The sequence below is a fragment of the Trichogramma pretiosum genome, unplaced genomic scaffold (assembly GCF_000599845.2).
Source record: "Trichogramma pretiosum strain Unisexual culture from Peru unplaced genomic scaffold, Tpre_2.0 scaffold159, whole genome shotgun sequence".
Taxonomy (NCBI): Eukaryota; Metazoa; Arthropoda; class Insecta; order Hymenoptera; family Trichogrammatidae; genus Trichogramma; species Trichogramma pretiosum.
In genome coordinates, this window is record NW_019640827.1 from 119,095 (window position 1) to 145,938 (window position 26,844).

Sequence of the window (26,844 nt, forward strand, 5' to 3'; positions counted from 1 at the left end):
GGGGGGGGGGGGGGGGAGGGGTTCTTCAATGATGACACTTAATGGCAGGTTGGGTCGGGGGGTTCTGTCAATTATGACGTTATAAATATTGATGTTAACACATATGATTTTATCAGCGCGAAAAAAGAAACTTTCAGCCGTTGTACATAACAAGAAATGCGATTTTCATGCTACTGGTATGTGCAATGAAACTGGTATGTCAAATGAATAGCAAAAAAATAAGTATAGCCTTGAAGAGCACAAAATTACCTTCAATTTGGTATACTTAAAAGCTCTTCAAGTCTTTTAGAACAAAAGATATAGCTATTTGAAGTTTTACTGAAAATTCAAGTATCATGTCAACTGATCTATGAAAATGACAGATTTAATGCTTTAATTCTCAGTGAAATTTCAAACAGCTGTATCTTCGGTTCTAGAGGACTTACAGAGTTTTTAAATATACTGAATTAAAGGTAATGTTGTGCTCTTCAAGTTAACACAGTTCATTTTGAGGTTTGAGTTTGCCTAGCATGTGTAATATGTAAAGATCTAAGGCTATACTCTGCTTTAGGGGCCTTTTTTGCACGTTTTTCGATAAATATAAGCGTTTCCAGAGCGTAATAATGCTCAAATCATTATAAAAATTTACAAGAAAGTAGTTGACACATTTAAGAAGTATTCTTAAATAGTTTTGGAAAGGAAAGTCCGGATCATACTTGATTAGATTTAGTGTTTTTCGTTTTTTCTTGATTATTTCTATTATAGAAGCTTCCAGAGTGCTCAGATCACTTCAGGACCCATTTTTTCTGAAAAGTTAAACGATTTTCAACGAAAAAACTCCTATGCACTTTGACTTTTGAGTCATTCTACACTGACAAGGACACCACTCAAGCTCCGGTTCATGGATTTGCTCCAAAATTTTTTTGGGGTCTCCTGATACCCAATACTGAAGCTCTTTGTGCTTAGTTTGATCTCATGGACCTTAGGGCCCATTTTTTAGAGGATCTTCCACATTATAAATAAGTTTTTGTTATTATACGATATTGATATAACGATAAAAAACTTTAAAATTTTTCAAAGAATCTGCTTGAATTTTTTCATTGTTTTTGGGACCATCTATCACTTAATTCAAGAGGCCCAAATTTGACTCTTTTTTATAGATTTTAGGACTTCTCAAAAAGAGTGGTAGATGGTCCCAAAAATTATGAAAAAATTCAAGCAGATTCTTTGAAAAATTTTAAATTTTTTTATCGTTGCACTTTTTCGTTTAAGTACTTCTATATCGATATAGATAATAACAAAAATTTTTTTATAATGTGGAAAATCCTCTAAAAAATGGGCCCGAAGGCTCATAAGATCAAACTAAGCACACGGAACTTCAGTATTGGGTACCAGGAGACCCCAATAAAATTTTGGAGTAAATCCATGACCCGGAGCTGGGGTGGTGTCCTTGTAAGTCGAGACGAATCGTAAGGTTTTTAAATGTATGCAATAACTTTTTTTTTGTTACAGTACTACAGTATGGGAGTAGCAAAGCGAGATTAATAATAGTAAAAAGAAGATAGTTTTTAAGTCGCAATTTTTCACTTTTTTTTGTTTCTACGTTACTTACATTTTTTCAGCCTCATACACTTTTTTGCAATTTATTTGTTCATAATTTGTGAAAGAACAGAATGACTGCTAGGAAAAAGGAAATTAATCTTTTCTTCAATGAATTCGACTGAGATCAAGTCAATTGTTCAAATCATGATTTTTGAAGGTGTGAGTTTTCTATCGCACATAATCATGATCATAATTTTTCCTATCACAGATCGACTTAATTATTGTATGAGAAAAAATAATAATTTTATATTTCAAATCCCATAACAAAACATAATTTCATAAAAATTAATTGAAATTATAACGAATTTTATATTTATTTCATGCAAATGTAACAGAGAAAGATAGAACTCATAAACTGTTTTAAACTACAGTAGCAAAACGAAGAGACATGACAGCATCTAAATTTGAATGGAGATAGTCGAATCAAATAGTGAATCTTAAAAGAGCCTTTATCCTAGTTCTGACTAAATTGACTAAAAGTAATATCGCGCTTGGTAAAAAGCTCTACTTAAAATCGTTTGCTCTATCTCACTCGTAAGACTGATCTGTTTATAGGGTACTTATAACAGTGGTTGACTGCTTTCGACCAGTAAATGACCACTTTTGGATGTGCAATAATTATCGTTTTTCCTTGTTAAATTATGATTGAACATAGAAAACAAGATGCATCGTTCACTGAAGAGTTGAATTACGTCCATACAAATATATTTTTAAATGTTTTTCATATGATATTTTCCAAAATGGTCATTCACTGGTACCCGGTCATTGATTGGTCTGACTACCCTACACACTCTCTAGCTAAGACAGGAACTGATCCAAATGTAACATGAATGAATATTCATCTTGCAGTGTCCAAGCTCTTCCTCTTTACTTTTTCGTCTACTAAAATGGTGTGGTTTACATTCACTTTTGCCTGACTCTATTTACTTCTACTATCGATTGAACTTAGTATGCTCATCAATCTTCACTGTTATTCTCTCTTTCTCTCTTCTCTCGCTTCTCCCTCTGCTTCGTACGGTTTAGACATTTGTTTGAATCGCTCTCTCAAATTTGCTGATTTTTGCGGTTCTGTCCATCCGAAAATTTTTATTTTTGGTCGTGGAGAGGCGGATTGCTCCAGAGTTGCGGCTGCTGCAGTTGTGACTGTTTAAAGTGTCTGTTCAGTCAAAAAATAAGTTTTTCTAACCTAACGATTAAACGTTGTATCAAATGAAACCAAAAACTCAATAGTTTCGTGAAGAGATTTTTTATTTAATTATTCAAGCGTCTTTCGTGAAGCTCCAACCGATCAAGTCTGGCCCGGCCTAGTCACCAGCACCGCTCTCGCCTCTCGTTGCCATGGAGATTTTCGTCGCTCGATTCTTCTTTTCTTTTGCATTAATTCGAACATAACATATTTAAATATTCAATCTTCGAGCTCTCTTTGTCGCATCATTGACCGAAATTATCCCTGATGCAACTGCGTACCATATGCCCCTTTTAGACTTATTTTCATGCATATGGCTGCATTATTTTACTTGCCGAGTTGGCCAAGCTAAAATAATGCGTACGCTCTACCTTCGCAGAAGTTTGCGAATATTAATCCCTTTCGAAGACATCCAAATTGTGCAAATGTCAAAGCGCGGCGGCGAGCTTTCACTTAAAACTCCTATAGTTTAATAAGCGACAACATACTCGCCCTTGCACTAATGCACCAAAACGAATAATGATGACTTCCCGGCAGGGCACGGCATAAGTAGTTCGAAGAGGCTCGAAGATTAATTTATTAACGGTGAGAAAATTTAGCAGAATGAAAAAATTGGCAAACCTAGATTGAAAATTAAAATTTATTATAATAAAAAACATGAAACATTAACATAACAATTCAAACCGAAACAAACGTAGTAAACGTAGTTACGATTTTCTCAGTTTTGCTCGATCTCTCGATGCGCTATTTTGCTTAGTTGTGACGATTGGGCCTGTGTGAAGAAGATTATTTATTTACTTTATTCGTGTATGGACTTTGAAACCGTAATCCGATTGAATGTTGTCGTCTATGATTCGACTTGTGTCATTGACTCCAGTGGCTCAAATTTTATAACTTTGTCTTTGCTGATGCCTATTAAAAAGTGCAGAAAGTGTAGGAAGTAGATTGATACTGATTCGATCACGTGTAACGCGTGCAGTGCTTTTTTCCACCCTGACTGTCATCCTCTTTACCTGGCACGCTGCTCTGCGACTACTTATTGTGCTCGTATATCTGCTGCTGCACCTGTTAAAATTCTTATTACTAGACGTGAGGAGGCGGCCTTCGCGATTGCAGTTTCCCGGTCTGAGTCGCGTGTGTCTAGTTTTGGCTCAAGTCAAGGTATAGTTGTCGATAATGAGTTCTTAGACTTCAACTCTGGATTAAATATACCTCCTAAGACGCAATCACAAAGTTTAGGTGCGGACATTAATTCTCGCAATGCTCATGAGTATCAAGGAGGCCATAAATAAAGTCAACTCTACTGTTGATGAGTTGACGGTTAGGGTCACTGTCACGGATGCTAAGATAAACACAGTGATTGAAACTCTCGTAGGCCACTTGGATCGCATCAGTTTTCTTGAGATTTGCCAACATGAAATTTTGCGCTACTTGAGAAAAGCTAAGCCTTGCACCGAGATGAAAATCGTGTGCGTTCCTGCTAACCTGGTCTGCAGTGAGGCTCTTAGTCGTTCCTGTTGCTCCATCCTATAGCTAGTTGGAGCGGACCACACCATGGGTGACATGCAGGAGATTCGCTGGCTCAACACGGCCCTCGCCCGTCGTGCTGACATTGACAAGGTGTCTGACGGGTCTGGCGATCCTTCTGCTGTTTGTACTCTGGTCATCTGATGCAAGAAGATGGTCACCCATGAATATGTACTTAAAATTAAGAAGAAATTTGGTGATCTTTTTGTATCGGAACTTGTGCTTGGCTCTCTAAAGTTCTTTGGGATGCGCTCTAGACTATTCTTATGTTTGGGCTCTGCCCGGTTGGGCAGGTGATACGTCTGGATGTATCGGTCAGATTATCCAATGCCGAGTTAAATTAGCACTGGTCACAATTGCGATTAAGCGTAGTCGGGTGATAATATCTACTTGTATCACGCGATGGGATGACGAGTTAATTTCTCGGTTCGCGTCAATTATCGGAGGTACGAATATTGGTTTCTCCACGATAATCTCGAAAACTATTGCCGGTGTCTTAGTGACGAACCACGAGTTGCACTCCGAACAATCTACGAATTTGCCGGACCAAGGTTTATGAGTCGAATGTCAAACAGGGAGTGTTCCTCAATCGCATTTAACCCTTTTCGGACCAAAACGACCCAAACAACACGTCACTCTTCGAAGCTGTACAGTTTACGAAATTGGCGTTAGAAAAAAATGCAACATTTTTAAAGTTTGAAAGCTCTCTTTTCCAATAGTGGTATTTAAATTGTGCTAAAAAGTTATTAACATAGAGAAAAATTAGTTTAAACAAAAAAAAGCACATTTTTTTTCACGTTTTTTTGTTTTTAAACCAAATTTCAAATGTGTTTCGAGTTTGCTACGACCTTGGAAACACATTAAACCGTGGCATAAATGTTTTACCTTTCAAATGACATAGATTTTGTACCAAAAATTTGCCGGGAAGTTAACAAAATGGCGTCTAGAATGCAAAATTTTTTTGTATACTTTCATGAATTTTTTTCTCGAGAAATATCGACTCTAGGAAAAAATCACCAAGAATAAAAAAGTCTTAGAATTACTCAAAAAATACACTGGAATTTTTTGAGCAATTCTAAGACTTTTTTATTCTTGGTAATTTTTTCCTAAAGTTGATGTTTCTCGAGAAAAAAATTCATGAACTTGAAAATGGGCGAACTTGAAATACGACTGAGTGGGCGAAGGAAGCAACCGCGAGCCAGTTCGCCTCGCTCCCGAGCATGAGCCTGGTGGTGTATGAGTGTGGTGGTAGTTATCGGGTACGAGCAAACTGCGTAGAGCAGCGAGAATATTATCCCACCGGGCCGAATTGAACGCATTCCTCACGTCGAGTGTCACCACGGCGCAGTACTTCTTGGTGCCGCGGTACCATCTCTTACCGGCGATGGCCTCTTGGGCGGTGGAAATGATATCTTCGATGACATCTATCGTTAATCGCCCTTTCCGGAAGCCATATTGTCGCGCCGAGAGGCCTCCGGGTCTCTCTGTGAAAGTCTTTATCTGGTCGCATATGATTCTCTCGAGAATCTTGCCCGCCATGTCTAACATACACAGCGGACGATACGAGGACGGCTCGTCGGGAGGTTTACCTGGCTTTAGGAGTAGGACGAGTCTCTGGCGCTTCCAGCTAGACGGAAAAATGCCGGTCTCCAGACACGTCGTGTACACCCGCAAAAAGATGTCGAGACGTGCGGCAATAGCGAGCTTGAGCGCCGAGCGCTCCTTTGAGTTCCTGCAAGGTGACGGCTGGGATGATCGCACGCGCAAGCGTAGCGAAGCGATATCGATAAGCTCCAGTTTTTCGTCTTTTGGCCAAGCTTCGTTAGTGCGACCAACTTGTCGTTCGCATTCCTTGCCATGCGAGTCCTGTGCCTGTGTTGCCATTGTTGCCATTGCTGCCGACTTGACGTGCCATCTTCTTAATTCATATGTGCATGTGTTTTTTTTTTCTCTACTCCACCCCATTCAGACACTCACCGGTATCCGCCGTTAGGCATTGCTTCGGTGAGGTCGGGGTTAGTTGAGCATTTCTGCTACTTCTGTTAGTCGTTGTTTTTCCATACATCCCCCATCCGTCGCATAGTGATATGCGACGATTAGGGGTTCAGGGACTCATCTCTTTCTGCTTGGTGAACCTCTGATCCTGCACGATGCCATCGTCGATTGTTGTATCCCCTTCTTCAGAGCCGTCTACTGCGTGGTCACACATTGCTGGCATCTCCTCCTGAGTTAGACGTCTTTTTAGGACTCGCTGTCTAGTGCCATCTTGTGATTGTGGTTCTCGCTTCTGCCGCCGATGGCAAGTGCCCAATTTGCTCTGTCGGCTACATCTTGTGAGTGTGGTTCTCGCTTCCGGCGCTACGCTGTGAGTCTCCGTGAGTTTTTGATACTCCTCCTTTTCTGTTGTCGTCTTGTGAGTGTAGTTCTCGCTTCAGGCGCCATCATGCGTTCCAGCAGAGCCTTTGCTCTCACATCTGGCGCCCTCTTGTGAGTGTGGTTTTCGCTTCCGACTTCATCATGGGAAAATTGTGCTCCATCTATTGCCAGCCTCGTGAGTCCTCGCCTCGGGCTCATACTTATGGTTATCCTATCGCTTCCAGCTCGCACAGTGATCGGGGTTTTTAGCGCTTCGGAGGCTGATGACATAGCCCGAGTCTTCTTTTTTGAGTGGTACCCGCTCCACCTCGGGCACGAACTCGACCACACCAGGCGAAAAAACGAACCTCGCAAATTCGCCAAGTGGGGATCGAACCCACGCCCTACGGCACACCTTGTATTAGCAGACCTATACCCACTAAGCCATCGTATCGTAATCGTATCTCCCATCACAATGTTCATAACTTTTACTAATAAATTTTTTAACAATTCTGCTATCAGATTCGGAAAGTTCTAAAATTTAACGTCGGAAATGACTATTAAAACATTTTACAGATATTTTTTTCATTTTAATATAACAGAAATAATTTACAATAAAAGTGAACTGGAACATATTCGAAATGTCAAGTAAAGCATCAGCGTTAAAATCGAAATTAGTACATTATTCAACGAGTTTAGTGATGATAAAAAATCAATTTTATTAAAAATCGATATCTACATCCCTTGATGATACTATTTTTACTGAAATTAGCGGCCAAGTTGCGAACTTTACGTTAAAGTGGGAAACTAGACTTTCATGACCTTATGAAGAAAATGTCTACTTTTAACGTAACGTCGGAAATGACTATTAAAACATTTTACAGATACTTTTTTCACAAAGTTTAAACCGCCGAAAGAAATATGTGAAATTTCGTCCGTTTGGCTCGAAGCGGGATAAGTATCGATAATATTCACTGAAAATAATTGAAAGTACATGGAAAATGAATGTACGAAAATGACAAATGAAAAGCAGCCAATTCAAGTATTAATAAACCACAAAATTATGTATCAATGAAAATGAAAGAGCATCTTCAATTTTCCCTATTTTGAGAGCCTTTTCTATTAAAGTATAAAATATATCACTCGTTGTTTCTCATCGCAACAGTCTGAACGTTTAGCAAAACAATTTGGCTAGGACGTAATTTTATTCTTGTGTTGTACCTCATAAATACGTATGTGAGAAAAAATGTACGTAGGTAAAGGGGCGGGAAATGAAAAAAGAAAAGATAAAAATTCATTCGCATACCATAAAACGAGAATAAGCGTGTTGAGTAGAAGGAACAATTGTAAATATCACCAGAAAAGTCTAGACAATTATCTTAACGGAAAATTTCGGATATTTACGGCGATGTTACACCATTTTACAATATTCAACTTCAGAGTCGAAAACATAAGTATGCATTTAAAGGTTTTTTTATTTATATATAACTTTTTATTTATACAACTGTCTGCAATGAAAGGTCAAGTGTGACAGAAGAAAAATGTTAATTTAGTCACATTTTTTGTGCTTTTTTCCATTTTGACTTGACCCTATGACGTTGGTATCACTATTACATTTTCTATTGTAAAGCTTGACTGTTTAGTTAGTCAAGGAAATAAAGCAAAGTAGTTTTGATTTTTCGAACAATGAGACGGATTGAGATGCGTTTTTTGCATTTGATTCGAAAGAGCGTTTAGAAATTTTGTCAACCAAAATTAATTAGGAAGAAATGAAAAACTGCGTCTCATACACCACTTTAAACAACATCTTAATCTTAAAAAGTAAAATATTTTTTTTAAGTATAATAAAAATTAGCCAACCGTAATAAAAATGGCAGAATAAGCTTGCTTTAAGTGTCTTATTATCCTATCACCCGATGGACAAAAACAATAAACCTACGGAAAGAATGGTAATGTGTAAGGTTGAAAAGGGATGAAGAACGCTGTTAGAAAGATAGGATTACACTTCGAATATTAACGGCCTCAGATCTATATCGTTGAACTGCATAATATGCTAAAGGAATTTGCAAGATACCGATGCCCAGGCAAAATTAATTTTGACCCTTTCAGTTGCCTTCTATATGCGACTGCTGCCTCTTTCCTCTCCAAGGCTTCTTCATGCCATTCCTCTTCTACTATTGCTCCTTCTCAGCGTTATATATACTTGGTTTATGGATTGCTGGGCTTTACCATGGCTGGATCGATAACGAACAAATTTATAGTTATCTTGGGATAAGGGATGTAGTTGATCCTGTTTTACTATCAAAGAATACCTTTTAAAAAGGGTTTATTTTACATTTCTTTGTCTTACCATAATGAAGAATTCATTCCTTTTATGCTTTATTGAAACTATACGTTTTTTTTGTATTTACCTCGAGGCATTTTGAATGTATAATAATGAACAATAATTAAAATCAGTAATTGCAGAGATGTTGAATAAAATTTTTCAAGATTTTTCATTAGAAAGGGCTATGAATATAGTAAGCAAATACATAACCCACTAAATATACTTATACTACACAGCGTACCCAACACAAAAAAAATTTAGAAAATAAAAATGTAACTTTCAGCATGTGTAGATCAATAAGGAATAGACTTAAAAGGTTCACCTTTTGAGAATTATTAAGTTATAATATGCTTTTCAAAAGTACAACTCAATATAAGTTCTGATTTTTGGCATATCTCTCTAGTTATGCTTTACCTGATGTGTAAAAAATTAAAAATGTTCAAACCTCACTGACTAGTGCTTACGATGAGTTGTGCACTGACTATTTTACAAGAATATTTTACTGTGTGACTTAATAACTTTTAATGAATGAAAATTAATCAAGTAAAGCTGCTTTCTCATAATAATGATAGCTTATGAAGGTAACTTTTGAATAGTAAGATTGTATTGCTGCAGTTTGAATATTAAACCCAGGAAGTTTCTTTGAATTTTCGTTAGTTGAGATTAAGTTTCGTATTACAAGATTCTATAAGCTTATTATTTAGAAGATGTATATGAGCAGTTTTTTCATAAATGTACCACTTTTGTGCCCCCCGAAAACTCCCCGTTCTCGAATATGCCCCAAAATTTAGTATATTATTTGGGTATGTGAAAATAGCCTTCAAGTAAAATGTTAGTCTTCCAGGGGTCTAAGGGCCCAATTTTGGGCCCCTTGAAGGTCCAAAAATAGCCGTTTTTATGTATTTTTGTGTATTATTCAAATAGTTGTAACTCTGGCAAAGGAGCATATATTTTAATCCTGAGGGCCGCATTCTTTGGGTCAAGACATGTACTTTGGTGGTACATGGCCCATCTGGTGACAACCAAGAATTTCCCGCTCTCGACTCCCGCAGATTTTGCAACCAAACATGGATGTAGCAGAAGTGCTTAGCCCCGGGTCCCCACCGAAAAGATAATCCCGGTGGAGCTCCAATAAGTGGGAATGAGAAAAGAAAAACACACGTGGATTCAGTTAGTAAGTACGTCCAAAGCATTAGATACAGCGTTACCGGATCCTTAGTGCTGCAGGCGTTCGGAACATTGAACAGAATTGGATTCGGCAAATTCCTCATTTTTGAAGGACATTAACTACCCGCTTTTAGGCCTGCAAACGCGAGCAATTGACGTATGTCATGGCCCGTCCAACTCGACAAGCCTAGCCTGACTTGGTTTGCATTTATTGTGGTTGTTTATCATTTCGCAATATCAATCGACACATTTGGGTATAAAAATTATATCATTTTATTTGATAAATAAGTTAAAATAGATTGAATAGTTTTTTCTTTTGAATTGCATAGGAAAAGCTGCCGAATTATATTATTTTCTAACATTTGAGTTTGGCGTAAAAACAACGAGTCGAACGTTCGAGAAGTTACTTTTGAGAACCGAAAGTTTGTATTTTCAATTAAAGATAACTTTAAAATCATACATTTTTGAGACTTTTGCCATTAGAGCTTTTTTTTCGATTGAACTCCTTTACCTGATTCTCGGAGGAAAGACATTCCTTCTGAATTAGCCTGTAGCCTCGTACCAAGGAGTCTCTTCAAACTTTCCAATGACAAAGATTCTCTAACTCAACCGTAAACATTGATTAATTGATTGTGTTTATTCGATACAGATCGCATGGTAGAACCCCATGTGGCTTAAATTGAAATAATTGCAAAGAGTTATTAGTATAAAAAAGTAGTCATTTACAAGAATGATATTAGAATTTTTTGCATTTTAATCCGAAAAATGTGAAATTATCAAGTCAATCTATTTTGATTGTCAGGCTCTCTCCGGGAAAAAATGTGTATGACGATAGTAAAGAGTTACGGATGAGGATAAAAAATCTATGAATAGATGTTGTGACTTATTTGAAGAGGGTCGATAAAAGTGCCGAAATGGTAAAAAGATAGTAGCTGAAGTCATGAAAAATTACGAGTATTAGACTAAAAGAATTATAAGAGTACTAATACTAGCGTATGCTACCAATTACAAGAAATACTATGTAGTCACATCAAGAGGAATGTGGTTTAAGTATTACAAGATCTGCATCATAATCCACACAATCGGCGTTGTATTGTTAAGTTTATTCCTTTCTGCCCGACATTTTTGAATGGGCAACAGCTTAGCTTACAAGGAGACCATCCCAGCTCCGTGTCATCTGATTAATCTTCAAATAACTATTATTTATATTGCATATAAATTATAAACCAATTTATTTTATTTTGTACTCAAAACAAATTTATTAAAATGATGCACGAAATCTAGCAAACAGATCCTATTCCCTCCTTAACATAGATTTTTATGGAAAAGAGTCTAGTTTCCAAGATATCTCAAAAACCACTGAAGTAATATTAATGAAATTGTTCGTGCACGTAGGAATAACAATTTAAGAATAAATAAAAAAAATTTTACCACTTTGGTTAACTTTGAACTCAGACGTAAACAAGTTATTATGTTACTAAATTCTTAGTAAATTTGGTTCTCAAGAGCTAGCGTGCGAAGCACACAATCATAACATCAGTATTCAAATTTTGTATTTTCCATGAGGACGATATAAGAGTCTTTTCTGATGTAATAAATTGATAAATAGTAAAATAGTGGAAGTGAATAAAAAATATAATTTATTTAACTATTTGAGATACGCAATCACAATAAATAAGTAATCAAACAACAACCGAATAAACAGCTTGCGCGAATTTCACGTTCTTTCGACTGTAGCAGTACAGCGCACTACAAAACTTGAACAAAGAAGGCACTCAACATTATTTGGTCCCTTGGAAATAAAACTATCAAAAGTAGCACGTAGGTACTTTATGAGGAAAATGAGTAAAGAAAAGAAATGCAGAGGTGAATAGCCAGCTCACGCGTCTATAGCAGCGCTACGACAACAACCTTAGCGCACTATGTTTGGCTTGTGTTGGAAGACCAAGTTTAATGACTTCAACAAAGTTCAAAATTTTTCCTCGGATCAGCCACGAAAATTATAAAAAAAAAAAAACATTTTTATGTTGCGAAGGTCAAAAATAAAAAGAGCTATCTTAAGAACTTATCGATCACGTATGGTACACGTTATTTTACCATTGCAATTTTCATGTGCAACTGTTGTTATAGCAAAGCTGCAATTATAATTTAAACATTCAGCAGTAAAAATATACTACCTTGTTCTGAAACATGACCCTCATGATGTGACTAGCCCCTTATAAAAATTTCCTATAGGATCTCGCGAAATTCCTACAGGAGTCCTATAGGTTTCCAATAGGAATTTCGCGGGATCCTATTGGAAATTTTTATAAGGGGCGCAATAACAGGGCCTATATTTGAAATGACTTAACATTTTCTAGAATTCGAAAGCACATTTATTAGTTATGTAAGATCGTGCAAAGACTTTTAAAGATGATCAGTTGCAGTGTTAGAATATAATTAGTTATTTGAAAAATGCTTATAATTTGATACCAAATACCAATTCAGTGGGTATTCCCGACCCTTCACGTTTCCTAGATGTTATATAGAATGAAAAAAATTTTTTTAGACCATTTGAATATTTACACATTTAAAGCCTTTTAAGTATTATGTATTACCAAGGTAAATGTGTTGTAATTTGTCTTTTTTATTCCAGAGGTTTTGGATTCATCACATTTGCAGATCCATCGGGTGTGGATAAGGTTTTAGCTCAAGGCACACACGAGTTAGACGGCAAAAAAGTAAGTTCATCATAAATACTTTCAAAAGAAATTATTAATTATAGTCCGTTCCAAAATGTTTTAAAGATTTTTCATAATACATACTTGCTATAGAAAAATAATTTTTGAGAGAAAATAGAAGTGCTAGAGGCACAAATGTATTAAAAAATTTGGTTTATAAATTCAGGTCAAAAATACCATAAATGCATTGGAGAAGTTGAACATGTTTCTGTGATGAAATAGTATATGGGTCAGATTCAGAATTTTTTCAATAAACATGCGGACGGGGTCCACGAATTTTCCTGCAATTTTGGTATGTAATAGTACATTGAAAAAGGGTCCATAAAACCAAAATTTTAGACCTCCTCCCCCTCCTACCCTCCACCCCCGCTATAAACGTCTATTTTCTATTTATATTTCTTCTGAAGCCCTGAAGTAATTAAAGAATCTGAAAAAATTCATGAAGGTACTTTTCAACCATCCAAACAACCTTGAATTTTTTCAGATTTTTTGAGTACTTCAAGCCTTCACATAAAGTCATTGAAAATTTAAATTATTTTATTTTTGATGAAATGATTTGATATACCAATCCGGAATAATTTTTTCTTGATTCTGAAACCAAAAAACGATTCCTTGAATTTTTCCAGAATTTTTCATTCATGCCGCTGAAGCCTAGAGCTGAATAATTTTTTTAGGGCGATGCCGAGCTTCAAAAATTTCTGAACAATTTTTTTTCTAATTTTGTTAATCAAAATACATGATCTCAAATTTTTTCAGATCTCAATTTTTTTAATAGAAGGTGATGGTGTCTATGGCCAAAAAACGCTATTTTCAACAAAGAAAGCTTCCGGAATCCAGAGGTTCCGCTAAAAAAAATTTTTAATTTTTTTTCTAATTTCTCGTCGGATTTTAATAAAGTTTGACCATTCCATTTTTTCGATTGAAGCTTCCTAGCTCAATCTAGAGCATCACAAAGATTAATGCGAAATTCTGATGACCTTTATCATACTTACATTATCTTTCAAATGTCTTCAGAATTAAAAAAAAAAAATTTAAAAGAAATTTAAAAAAAAAATTTTTTTTAGCGGAACCTCTGGATTCCGAAAGCTTTTTTTGTTGAAAATAGCATTTTTTGGCCACAGACACCATCACCTTCAATTCAAAAATTTGTAAAAATTCAAGATAATGTATTTCGATGAAGAAAATAAGAAAAAAAACTATCCAGATTTTTTCAGGCTTCGTATCAACCTAAAAAAATTATTTTCGTTAATAAAAGAAGTTTTTCGGCTCTAGACCCTTATAAAAATTTCCTATAGGATCTCGCGAAATTCCTACAGGAGTCCTATAGGTTTCCAATAGGAATTTTGCGGGATCCTATTGGAAATTTTTATAAGGGAGACGCTAGTGTCCTCTCTGAAAAAATCCGAAAAAATTTAAGTTCATGTACTTTGATGCTAAAAGTAAGTGAAAAAAAGTGCGGGCTTTGTATTGCATCGTAGAGCCGTAAATAAATTTTCAAAATTTTCAATAATTTTATCTGGAAGCCTAAAGCACTCGAAAAATCTGAAAAAATTAAAGGTTGTTTGGATTGCTCAAAAAAATATTTTTATGAATTTTTTCAAATTTTAAAATTACTTCAGACCTTCAGAATAAATATAGATCGAAAATAGACGTTTATGGCGGGGGTAGGGGGTTGGAGGGGGCGGGGGGAGAGGGTCTAAAATTTTAATTTTAGGACCTTTTTACCATGTATTATAACATACCTAAACCTCGTCAAGATCGGTGACATCCGTGCGCAGGTTTATTTAAAAAATTCTGAGCCTTACCCATCTATATATCTTCTACATATGGGCTATTCCACAACAGGTGTTGCAGGCTAAAAAAATGAAGGTGAAACTAACCGTGTACTCTTTAAAAACACAATGAAAAATGAAAATCCTGAAAAGCACAGCCCCCTAGGTCCAACTCTCATGGATCTATAGGGGCTCAAAGTTGGATTTTTATGTTTTGAGAATATTCTGCTTGTTACCGCTATTTCGCCGCCGATTATGCGCCTACCTTGCGAGCCGTCGTTAGCAAACTGAGGCGATGACCATGAATTAGAATTTTGAAACAACAATCAAATAACGTTCGTTGTTGTGCAATATGGCTTTAAATTCAATCGCGGAACTTCAATCTAAATGTAATCTCCGCTACTTGGCCTTTCGTGTGGCGATTTTTATCTTTTTATCTTTTTATTTTATCCGTCCCTACCGTTTTTTACATGTTAACAATTCGTAATACTATGTAAAATTTTTGTAATGTAATTGGTGTTAGTTCACTATCACTATGAGATGAATTTTAATAAAACGTTATCAAACTAAAAAAAAAAACTCAAACTCTGCTTTTCTGGGGTGGATATGAAAAAATTTCTAAACCATTTTTTTTCATGTAAAATTTGATGTAGAATTCAAATCTGTACTCAGATGTGACATTCATAACCTTAAACCCCTTAAAATTGAAAAAATAGTGTAAAAGACCATGAAAGTAAAAAAATAAACATGTTCGTATACCTCAAATTGGCCAATATTGTAATATGTTCATCGATACACCAAAATAAAACTTCTGATAAAGTTTGGTAACTGAGTCACCATTAGAGACAATTTGGTAGCTTGCGAAGAGCCAAAAAACATGGAAAATGAGGGAAAAACCAGTGTACGCGATCTCCTTGGCACACAGAGTCGAGAACAGCCTAATAGAAAAAGCTCCCTCCAATAAATTCCAGAATATCCCACCTTTTCTTTCGCACTGTTGATTGTCGCTAAGAATCGGATAAGTTGGGAACGACGGATTGCGTTTGCGAGCTTTCACATCGCAACAATGTATATAAGGTTTTAAGTGGGAGAGGGTATTTATCTGACTAGTTTGAGATCCCATCGATCAAAGTTGATAATGAACTCGCTTCAGGATTAAGCAGCAAGATTATTAAATCTTATAATTGGGATTCCTGACCTTGGCTAAGAGTTTTCAATCAGATTTAGTATAAAGATTGTAACGAGTATATTATCCGTTAGACTCTCTCCCGGCAATTGATATAAATTTTATTTAATTATAAATGTTATGTAATTCTATTTCAGCACGACGGATCGTCGGCCGACGAGTCGCGGCGCCGTTGGTGTGCGACGAGAGAGGAGAGAGATTTTCGGGGCTCGCGCCTATGATGTACAGGCCCGCGAGCTGAGACTGTTACAGGCTTTGAGATCGAGTGTCACGTTGACAGGCATACGCTTGCCTTAAATTAAATTGTTACTTCGCGATTACAAACTATATCTGCTAAGTCGAGTCACGGTGATTTGTGCGTGGGTGCAAGTGCCTTACGTCACGAGGGTGCCAAGCGAGCCATCCCGATAGGCTGACCGCCGATTGTAAGTACCTGTTCGACTTAAAAAGTAATCTCTCTCTCTCTTCGCACACTGAGTGGAGCAGCGGCTCGCGGAGATCATAGTCGTGCGCGCGGATTCTATCTCTGGCATAAGCCAACTTAATTTATTCCGTTACTTGTCATCACAGGCTATTGCCTGATTTAATTCTAACTATTTTGTGTGTCCTTAGCTTTAACCTTGAATAAATCGATTTATTGTAAAATTATCAAGCACAACTATTTTCTCAGCTGAGCCCAATCTGCTCCTACGTCCCACGGATCTCCCCGATCAACTTCCCGTTATAAGATACTTTAAAAATATTTCAAATATTTCGATTTATATGTTCACTTTTAAATATCAGCTCGAAATACAATCATGTTCCTCTAATAGATGTTAAAAATTTTTGAACAATCGATTATTCTTTAACATCTTTTACACAACTGTGTTACTTATTTTAAAGTTGAAGATAAAAAAGTACTTTTATAAATTGCTGTTTTAAAATGAAATCTTCGACATTTTAAAGATTGTATCGTATAGCAATCAGAGAAGGGAAACAATTTGGAACAGTACGTTATGAGTCGATACTTTTTTTTGCTAAGCATTAGGAGTAATAACAAAATCGAACAAGACTTCGACACTTTTTTGTACACATTCTATCGTACATTTAGAATTTATGTTTTGGTTTTAAAAAGTGATGCTGTGTTATTATTATTGCAATAGCAATACAGACAATGACATCTGAACACATCTGAACTTAAACGGTAAACAGTAACAGCAGTAGCAGTAGTGAGGATTTAGAAAACTTTTTACGAAATCGACATTCTAAATAGCGTTATATACAGCGAAAAAAAAATAGAACTATTTTTCTCTGCTTTTGCTTTGCGCGAATGTCTGTGTGGATCATGTATATGGTAAGCAGCCGAGAGGAAAACGTGCCATACCATTGAGACTTTCGAATGCGATATTTTAACTTCACCAGAAACTAAATGTTTTATTCAGTCTTTTATCCTTTTGCATTGTATATATACACGTCTTGAAGAGGGTATAGAATGCCCTAGCGAGCAAGAACGAGAGAAAGAGAGAGAAGAGCGCAAGTAAGCGAATTGCTTCGTCCTTTTTTTGCTTTCATTGTGAGCTTGACGCGAAAAGTTTCGTGCGTATTAAAGTGATAAAAAGGAACGCTAAGTGGAAAATAAAACAAGTTTTTCTGTTCAACATCTAGAGTAAGAATAATATTTGTAATTTTCTTGTTCTTTATAGGCAGTATAAAGCGATCATTTCATTTTAATATAACAGAAATAATTTACAATAAAAGTGAACTGGAACATATTCGAAATATCAAGTAAAGCAGCAGCGTTAAAATCGAAATTAGTACATTATTCAACGAGTTTAGTGATGATAAAAAATCAATTTTATTAAAAATCGATATCTACATTACTTGATCATACTATTTTTACTGAAATTAGCGGCTATGTTGCGAACTTTACGTTAAAGTGGGAAACTAGACTTTCATGACCTTATGAAGAAAATGTCTACTTTTGACGGATAGGCTTTAAAAAATTTAAAGTATTAGCAAAAATATTGAGTTTAGCAATTTTTTATTCTTTCGAGGCAATACTAATTTATTCATTAAGGGGTCAAAAGGGGCTTAAATAATTTTTTTTTCAGGAAACAAGCATAAGAGCCTTTTTCAATACCCTATTTGAAAGTACTTTGTCCAGTTAGATACTTAAAAATACTTTATAGCACTTCGTGGCATAAGTTCACATTTATGGCACGCTTTTCTGTAGCATAAGTCGCACATTCTGGCACCGCTGCGTTCGCATCACACTCGCATACGCTCATGCGCTAACCTCACTTCGCGTTACCAGAAAGTACGACTTATGCATCGGAAAAGGGGGCATAAATGTGAACTTAGCACAGTGCTATAAAATTATGTACGATACTCGTGCCATGGGGACACTTGTATCGTAATGTACTATAAATTCACTGGTATAAGTCTAAAGACCTTCAGCAATTTGCATTTGTTGTCTCTAAGCTGCCTGTCGCAGGTTTCTAAGTGTTTGCATGACACAATTGAGTTGATTGATGAAGTTGTTTGATGGACCATTGACCATCAATGCAACATCAAGCTAAGTATAAGATCAATTTTGACTACTTCCACATACAATTGAATAGAATATTTTATTCATTAATGATTATTTTTAATAATTTTTAATAAAATATTCTATTAAATTGTATGTGGAAGTAGTCTAAATTGATCTTATACTTAGCTTGAGGTTGCATTGATGGCCAATAGTCCATCAAACAGCTCCATCAATCAAATCAACTGTGTCCTGCAAACACTTGGAAATCTACGACCGGCAGCTTAGAGACAACAAATGCTTATCCATTAGCGTGGCCAGGGTTCAACTAGTGTGGGTGCCAATTTCAAATTTTCTGCCCAGCTTGTATATATTTTTTCAGACTTTGATGAGTACAAATTTTTTTTTTTAATTTTTATTAATAATTATAAATAATGTAAGTTTAGAAAAGGGGGTAAAAAAAAGAGATACTTAGATAAAGTTACAAATTTGATAAAAATATAATTTATTTTAAAATACCATGCGTCTATCAATAGGAACAATTTTTTTAAATTCTTCAATTACCTTAATAGGACCTATATTTACAGCTAAGTCTTGTTCAATAAATGGAACCATTAAATTTTCCAAACGACCTTGCAACATTGTCGAGCATAGCTTTGATTTTATAATGCTAAGTTTAGAGAAACTACGCTCACAAGTACAACTGGTGACAGGAATTGACGCAAACGTGGATACTAATTTATAAAAAGCGGGGTAACAAAGTTTTCTATTCTGTACCGATAACCAATTAAGCCATTCAATTACTGTGCACGGAAATGATTTTGCATCTTTCATCGTTCGAAGTAATCTGACTTCTGCTTGAAGTTCAGCATTGTCGATGCCACATTTTTTGGTTGTAGACTGTGCATCGCGTTCTTGTTCAAAATTCAAGTCCAATTTCAGTAATTTAAAAAAAAAAAAATTATTTTATACTTTCTTGTAAAAAAACGAGTTTTTAAGCTCTTAAACTTTTGATGTATCGAGTAGAATTGAAATTTACATTGTCAGCGTAAGTCTCAATTTTTGAGTTTTAAGTTTTTAGAGTGAGTTTTAGAACTGTTAAACATTACAGTGATTGTGTGTGAAGCAAATCCTCGGTTGGCTTACATTTTTTTCAGTGTATATCAACAAAAAAGCAGTTGATAGTTTTTCCAACGATAAGGGTCATATTTAGCGAATTTATACTCGAATTTTGAAGTTATTAGAGAAATCCAACAATAGATCAGTTTCATCAAAAGAATGGCTTTTTTATGTAAATAAAATCTCTAGTTATACTCTAGTTATTTCTGTCTCTCTGTCTCTCCCTCTCCCTTTTGCTCGTTCTCTTTATCTCTTTTAAACGATGAAGGTTGAGAAGGTAGACTAAGGAGAGGATGCAAGGCTAAATTTGATCGGTAAAATTACCTCGTTGGCACTTTGCGTGAGTTTTCGTCATTTTTACGAGCTTCCTCGCGTTGAGTATCACAAAAAGGTAGTTTCTTCAATTTTCAGCGGGCTCTACCAAATTGAATTTCTATCGCCATGCAAGTGGAAGTGAGATCGAGACGCCCCTAGAGCCTGAAAAAGAAAAGTGTTGCTTGCGGATTGTTCACTACGATACTGTCTCGGCAGAGTATAACACGTTTATATACAGAAAAATAGTCGTGGGCTGAACTGTAATTTTTCCTTACCGCAAAATGTATTTTGTAAGATAACGGGCCATGGAAAACTGTGAAAAAAGAAAGAGTGGCAAAGATGGGAAAAAGAGATCGTCTCCAGGTGCAGTAAACTATTTCTAAAAAAAGAGATATATCATACTCTGGTTTCATGTTCTTTTTTTACGACAATGACGTTATCACTTATGTTTTTTCTAGATTTTTCATTCTCCTATGCTTCGTGAAATGATATTCCGTTCCATAGTAGATAATGTTGTCAGTTGCTCTGGCTGATACAAGAAATGGAAAACGTTAATTAAACATTTCGTGATTACGTTAGTTTCTACGCTCTCATAAATAGCATATGAAATTTGTTCATCTTTAAAAAACAGTATGATTTATAATTTAAACGATTTGCAACTCCGATGATGTAAGTATTTTAGCGAATATACTAAATAACGGGGTAAAATATTCTTCACTCTTTAATTTAAATAGTAATATTCATTGCTTTCTTATCAAGAAAAACAGAAAATTAATTTTTTATCTTATTGGACAAACGTAAAATCAATAAAGTTAATAGATTCTTGACTTTTTTCTTTATTGAAGAAAATTTTTATTCTCACATTATATTACACACACAAAAACTTATTGTGCAAAAACGAAAAAATAAATTTGTAAGTAAAAATACGAATAAAAGTTCTAGGGTTCGTGAAAACTTGCTGGATTATATACTCGTATTTTTTCGTAGCTACTATTCGATCACTGAAAGTTTTTCCTATGTTGCAACATTCTAACATGTTTTTCGCATTTTTTGTGTACGCATACCGAGAGATATAGATTTAGTTTGCAGCTTTTCACCCTCTTCTTTTAATAGCTTAATTGGCCACGAAAACTTCGTTCTCTTCAACTAGTTTCAAACTCTATAAAAGTAGACTGTGTATGCAAGCCAATGCTTGGCAATAGGTCCTTTGATTGAATGGAAAATCACACTAGAATACAATTTAGGCTCATAATGAGTACATATTTTTATCGATTTTAATTTTTTTATAGCACCCTTACCGTGGTTTAAGAGAGTTCAGCTTTAGAAGGAAAATTTCGTCGTTATAATTTTTCTATAATCAAACGTTATTACTTTGAAATGCACTTGATCAACTATCAGAATTTACAGAAGAGTACGGCTTTAACAGCTTTCTCTATGCGTTAAAAAGAAATTTTGCTAGTGAAGATATCGTAAGGAAATAATTATATGATAGTTGTGTATTATGGTTTGGTGAACATGTGCGAGACTGTTGATTAGGGTGGTCTACTTTTTCAAAAAATTTTTGTATCTCAGAGGATCCATCGGAATATGAATGTTTGAGGTTAAAAATAAAGTTTCCTTCAAAGTAGAACTCAAACAAATAATTTTAGATGGTGTTGATTGATTTTTGAAGTTTAAAAACGTGCTCCTAAAAAGAAGCAAAATCGGGCAACTATTCGATTTATTTCAAACTTTGTTAAGAGTGAAAAAATAATCTTAACAATACACTACATTACGTGTTTTTGTCTGCAGGATTGAATGCCGTAGTCAGTTTTGACCGAGGAGTACGATTTCATTAAAAAAAATACACTTTTTCGATCGTTTTTTTTGGCCAAGTTCCTTTTCGAGCGAGCGGTAAATGAACAGAAAAAATGTAGAAAAATTTTTGACATCGCTAAAATTGAGGATTTTTTATGGCACACGAAAATGGCGTTGGAAGGGTGAGAGAAAAACCTATCAGAAAAATGTATGGAATTTTTTTCATGGGGGATTATACTCAGCCATTTTCTTGAAGAAACGAATATATTTTTCCATTTTTCCAATTTTTAATATCGTTTTTTGGGATAGAGTCGCACTTTTCTGTATTTAAATAATTTTAAAGTATATACTTATATATACCGTTGGATTTGTCATAAAAATCCTAAATTTTGGCGATGTCAAAAAATTTTCTACATTTTTTCTATTCATTTGCCACTCGCTCAAAAATGAACTTTGCGAATTTTTCGAAAAAGAACGATCGAAAAAGTGTATTTTTTTCAATTAAATCGTGCTCCTGGGTCAACACAGACTACGGCATTCGATTTCGCAGACAAAAACACGTAAGATAATGTATTGTTAAGATTTTTTTATACTCTGAACAGAGTTTGAAATAAATCGAATGGTAGCCCGATTTCACTCCTTTTTAGGAGCCGGTTATTAAATTTCAAAAATCCATCGACACCATCTAAAATCATTTGTTTGAGTTCTACTTTGAAGAAAACTTCATTTTTAACCTCAAACTTTCAGATTCCGATGGATCCCCTGAGGTACAAAATTTTTTAAAAAAGTGGACCACCCTACTGTTGATGTTGAAAAAACCGTTGCCAATTCAAAGGCAAGATGCTTTCTCCAAAGATGGTTTTTTACTTATTGCTAAAAATGAAAAAAAAATTTGTTTCTCTACCTTGTAATTGAGTAAGAGCGAAGATTACGCTAAGGAAATAAGGGAAAGGCTTAACTTCAGATATTGTTATGGTCACAGGACCAAAAAAGGTTTTTTTGAAAATTAAAAAAAAAATGAAAAAAAAAGGAAGAAAATGTATGTCAAGTAATTTTTCAATTTGTCAATGGTAAAATTAAGTTGGAAATGTTTAATCATATGATGAACCGAAAAAAATTTTTTCCCACTCTAACCTAAAATACGCAACTTTGCCGCTAATTTTAGGCTCTCGTAGGAAAAAATTATATCATCAACTGGTGCAGATATGGTTTTTTAATAAAACTCGTTTCAGTCTCGTTACAAACTCGTTATAATTCCTCGTTTTGTTAAAAAACCATAGCCACACCCGTTGAGAAATATAATATTTTTTCGAAATAAAAAAAAATTTTTCTTAGCTAATCGAAAAAATGTTTAAGGGCTTCATCCTTGATACATTCGACAATAAATGCAGTTTATTTCAACATGATTCACCGAAACGTTTTCCAGATAATGCTTTACACACGTTAAAAAATCCAAATTCATTGGGAATTCCAAAATTAACATTCACTAGAGGCGGATGTAGTGGCCCTATTGGCCTTTCAAATCCTTTAGTACGGTGACTTGATTGGCGTATTCGTGATGTTTTCAAACGATATCGAGAATTCTGCCTTCTATCGCTTTAAAATTGCTAGCCCGCTTAGCTCGAACTTTTTGGCCCAGCTTAATCTACCTTGCAATTGTGTTTTCGCGAGTAACACGCGAACGTACAAGGAAATTAATAAATGCAAAGAATAAAAATGTTTTAAAATTTTGCACAGGAAGCATCATTATTTGGTACCATGAGAGAAACATTTTTGGGAAAGGTCTGTGATCCGTAGGTGGAAAGGTCTCCTTGTTAGTTGCGTATAGGCTGTATATTTGGAAATAGAATAAGCTCGGAACTCTCATAATTTAGAATTTGATAGTTTTGGAACTATTCTATACTTGGGAATTAATAATTTTGTAACTTTCACAATTGGAACTTTTGTTTTGGGACTTTCTTGATAGAATCACAACTTCGCCGCCCACGTGTCCACGTTGTTTCCGATGATCGTTTCTCGGCTGATTGATGCTCCACCATTACTAGAGGAGCACTTGATTCTCCAGGTCGGCGTCGAGGAGCTCCGGTGGGCATACCGACGGGTGAGGATCGAGGCAGCTCCCGGCCCAGACGGGATCCATAACACCGCCCTCAAGGCAGCGGCGGAGGTATGTTTCGATAACTACCGCCGCATCTTTACGGTGTGTATCAGGAAGGGGGGCTTCCTGACACGTTGGAAGCGACAAAGGCTTGTCCTGGTGCTAAAACCAGGCAAGCCTGCCATGGAACCCTCTGCTTACCGTCCACTGTGCATGCTCTGACACAGCAAGTAAAATCCTCGAAACAATCATAGTTGGTCGCCTAGAGGCCCACAGTGAGGGACCAGCTAGGCTGGCGGACTCACAGTACAGCTTCCGCAAGGGGCGATCAATTATTGATGCCATACAGACCGTTCTCAGTACTACACGATCAGCCATCAGTGGAAAACGATGGCACCGGGATACCAAGGAGTACTTCGCCATCATCACCTTAGACGTGAGGAACGCCTTCAACTCGGCGTGGTGGAACAAAATTTTTATCACCCTGAGCCAAATCTAGGTCCCTGCTTATCTGCTGCGAATAGTGACCAGTTACTTCTGTGATAGAGTGTTGGAGTTCACCACGGATGATGGAGCAGAGACCTACGATGTAACGGCTGACGTGCCACAGGGATCCGTACTGGGCCCCATTCTTTGGAACGTCATGTATGACAGGATCCTAAGGCTCAAGCTTCCGGAGCCCACAAAAATCGTGGGGTTTGCGGACGACATTGTAGTCACAGTGGTAGCCAAGCACCTAGACCTTGTCGAGTTTTACTCAAACAAGACTATACGTCGAGAAAGAGGCAGAAGACAAGAATTGGTTTTAGTCGTTATTAGTAGAGAGGCACATTACTCGCCAACACAATAACATTTTACACGAAAAACAGTACACTACTCGAGTCCGACATATCCATGTGACAATCAAGAGTCGCATGTTGAATCCGTAATTAGGATTTCCCTCGTTTCAAAAAAAAAACACACACACACACACACACAACCGGCCTCCTTGGCTCAGTGGGTATAGTTCTTGCCTGTTGATACAAGGATGTGCAGTAGGGGGTGGGTTCGATTCTCACTGGATGAATATTCGAGTGTGTTTTTTGGTCTAGTGTGATCGAGTCTAGGCCCAAAATGGAGCGGTGACCACTCAAAAAGAGGATCCAGGCTATGTCATCAGTCTCCGAAGCCAGTAAAAAACCCCGATCACTGTGCGAGCTGAAAGCGAAGAGGACAGCCACAAGTAGGCGAGGACCCACAAGGCTGGTGATAGACGGGGAGCACAAAACTACCATGATCAAGTCAGAAGCGAGAACCACACTCACAAGATGGCACTAAGCAGCGAGTTCTAAATACTTAATTCAAGAGGAGATGACAGCAATGTTTGACCACGCAGAAGAGGGCTCCGGAAGTGGGGGATACGACAATCGTGATATGGCATCGCGCAGGTTACGGAGGTCGACCAAAAAAAGAAGAATAGAAGATAAGGCTCTTGAAGTGAGCACGCAGCTCGAGCCTCCCTTGCGAAGTAATGCTTAGCAGTGGTCCCGCGGGGAAGAAAAGAGGCAGGAGACAAGGATGTGTTTTAGTCGGTATTAGTAGAAAAACACTACTCGAGTCTGACATATCCATGCGATAAGCAAGAGTAGAATGTCGAATCCGTAAACAGGATTTCCCTCCTTTCAAGAAAAACATACACACGCGCGCGCACACACACACACACACACACTCCCACACGGGTCAGTACTCTTGACTCGCTCGCTCTCCTCGATGCGGTGCTGCTTAACACCTGCGAAGTGCCAACTTTCAACGGCCAACAGGGCAGCTCGGTCGTCGACCTGACGTTCGTTAGCGAGTCGCTTGCGCCTCGCGTGTTATCATGGACGGTGAGTAGGTGGTACACACACAGCGACCACCAAGCCATCGTCTTCGAAATCGAGGATGCCGGGACTTCGACCAGGCCTTCGACGCGCCAGAGCTGCAGGTGGAACGTCCGTACACTCAATGCGAACCGTTTCTCTGCCGTCGTGTCCCGCGCTTGGGTCGCTCCGGGGACCGCGGAGGATATGGCGTCGAGCCTCATGGACGTCATCACCGGCGCATGTGATGCCTCCATGCGTACTACGCCTCCGCAAGGCGTCTACTGCGCGTGGCGATCAAGGCCAGCAAGCGCCGGTGCTGGAGACAGCTTTGCGACGAGGTCGACAGCGACATATGGGGTAAACCGTACAGGATTGCCATGTCACGCCTGCGATGCCCGCGGACCAGGCAGCCTAGCTCCCCTCTCCTGGTGCGCGGCGCGGAGGCGGCTCTGTTTCTGCGGGTGCCGAGCGGGCCCGCCTTCCAGCTGCCGCGTCGGGTGGGAGAGCTGGTCCCAGCCGTCACCTTGGAGGAGCTCAAGGCTGCTCAGTCGAGGATCAAGGAGCGCTCGGCGCCCGGCCCGGATGGCGTGCCCAACATGGCGCCCAAGCTCGCTATTGCCGCGCGTCCCGACATCTTCCTGCGGGTGAACACGACGTGCCTGGAGACCGGCGTTTTCCCGTCCAACTGGAAGCGCCAGAGACTCGTCCTGCTCCAAAAGCCAGGCAAACCTCCCGACGAGCCGTCCTCGTATCGTCCACTGTGATGCTGGACACGGCGGGCCAGATTCTCGAGAGAATCATATGCGACCGGCTGGAGGCTTTCACAGAGAGACCCCGAGGCCTCTCGGAGCGACAATATGACTTCCGGAAAGGGCGATCAACGATAGATGCCATCGAAGACGTCATTTCCACCGCCCGTGAGGCCATCGCCGGTAAGAGATGGTACAGCGGCACCAAAAAGTACTGCGCCGTGGTGACACTCGACGTGAGGAATGCGTTCAATTCGGCTCGGTGGGACAACATCCTCGCCGCTCTACGCCGTTTGCTCGTACCCGATTACTTGCTGAGAATAATTTCCAGCTACTTCTCGGCAAGAGTGCTCGACTTTACCATGGACGATGGTCCAGAGTCCTACGAAGTCACGGCAGGTGTCCCACAGGGGTCAGTATTGGGCCCGATCCTATGAAACGTCATGTATGACGCGATCCTGCGCCTCAACTTCGATGGCGATGTTCGTATCGTTAACTTCGCGCACGACATCGCAGTGGTGGCTGTTGCCAAGCATCTATGGCAGATCGAACACGACCTGAACGCTGCTATACTACAGGTGCGAGGCGCGCTCCAAGCT

At 37.7% G+C, this 26,844-nt stretch overlaps 1 protein-coding gene across 1 annotated transcript in view; it reads left to right on the forward strand.

Annotated features, from left to right (window-relative positions):
• LOC106648224 (RNA-binding protein Musashi homolog Rbp6-like) overlaps positions 1-26,844 on the forward strand; it is a 35,895-nt gene that overhangs the window by 4,505 nt on the left and 4,546 nt on the right. Inside the window, exon 3 of the mRNA XM_023463306.1 lies at positions 12,778-12,862. Coding sequence (XP_023319074.1) covers positions 12,778-12,862 — 85 coding nt within the window. The remainder of the gene's footprint in view (positions 1-12,777; positions 12,863-26,844) is intronic.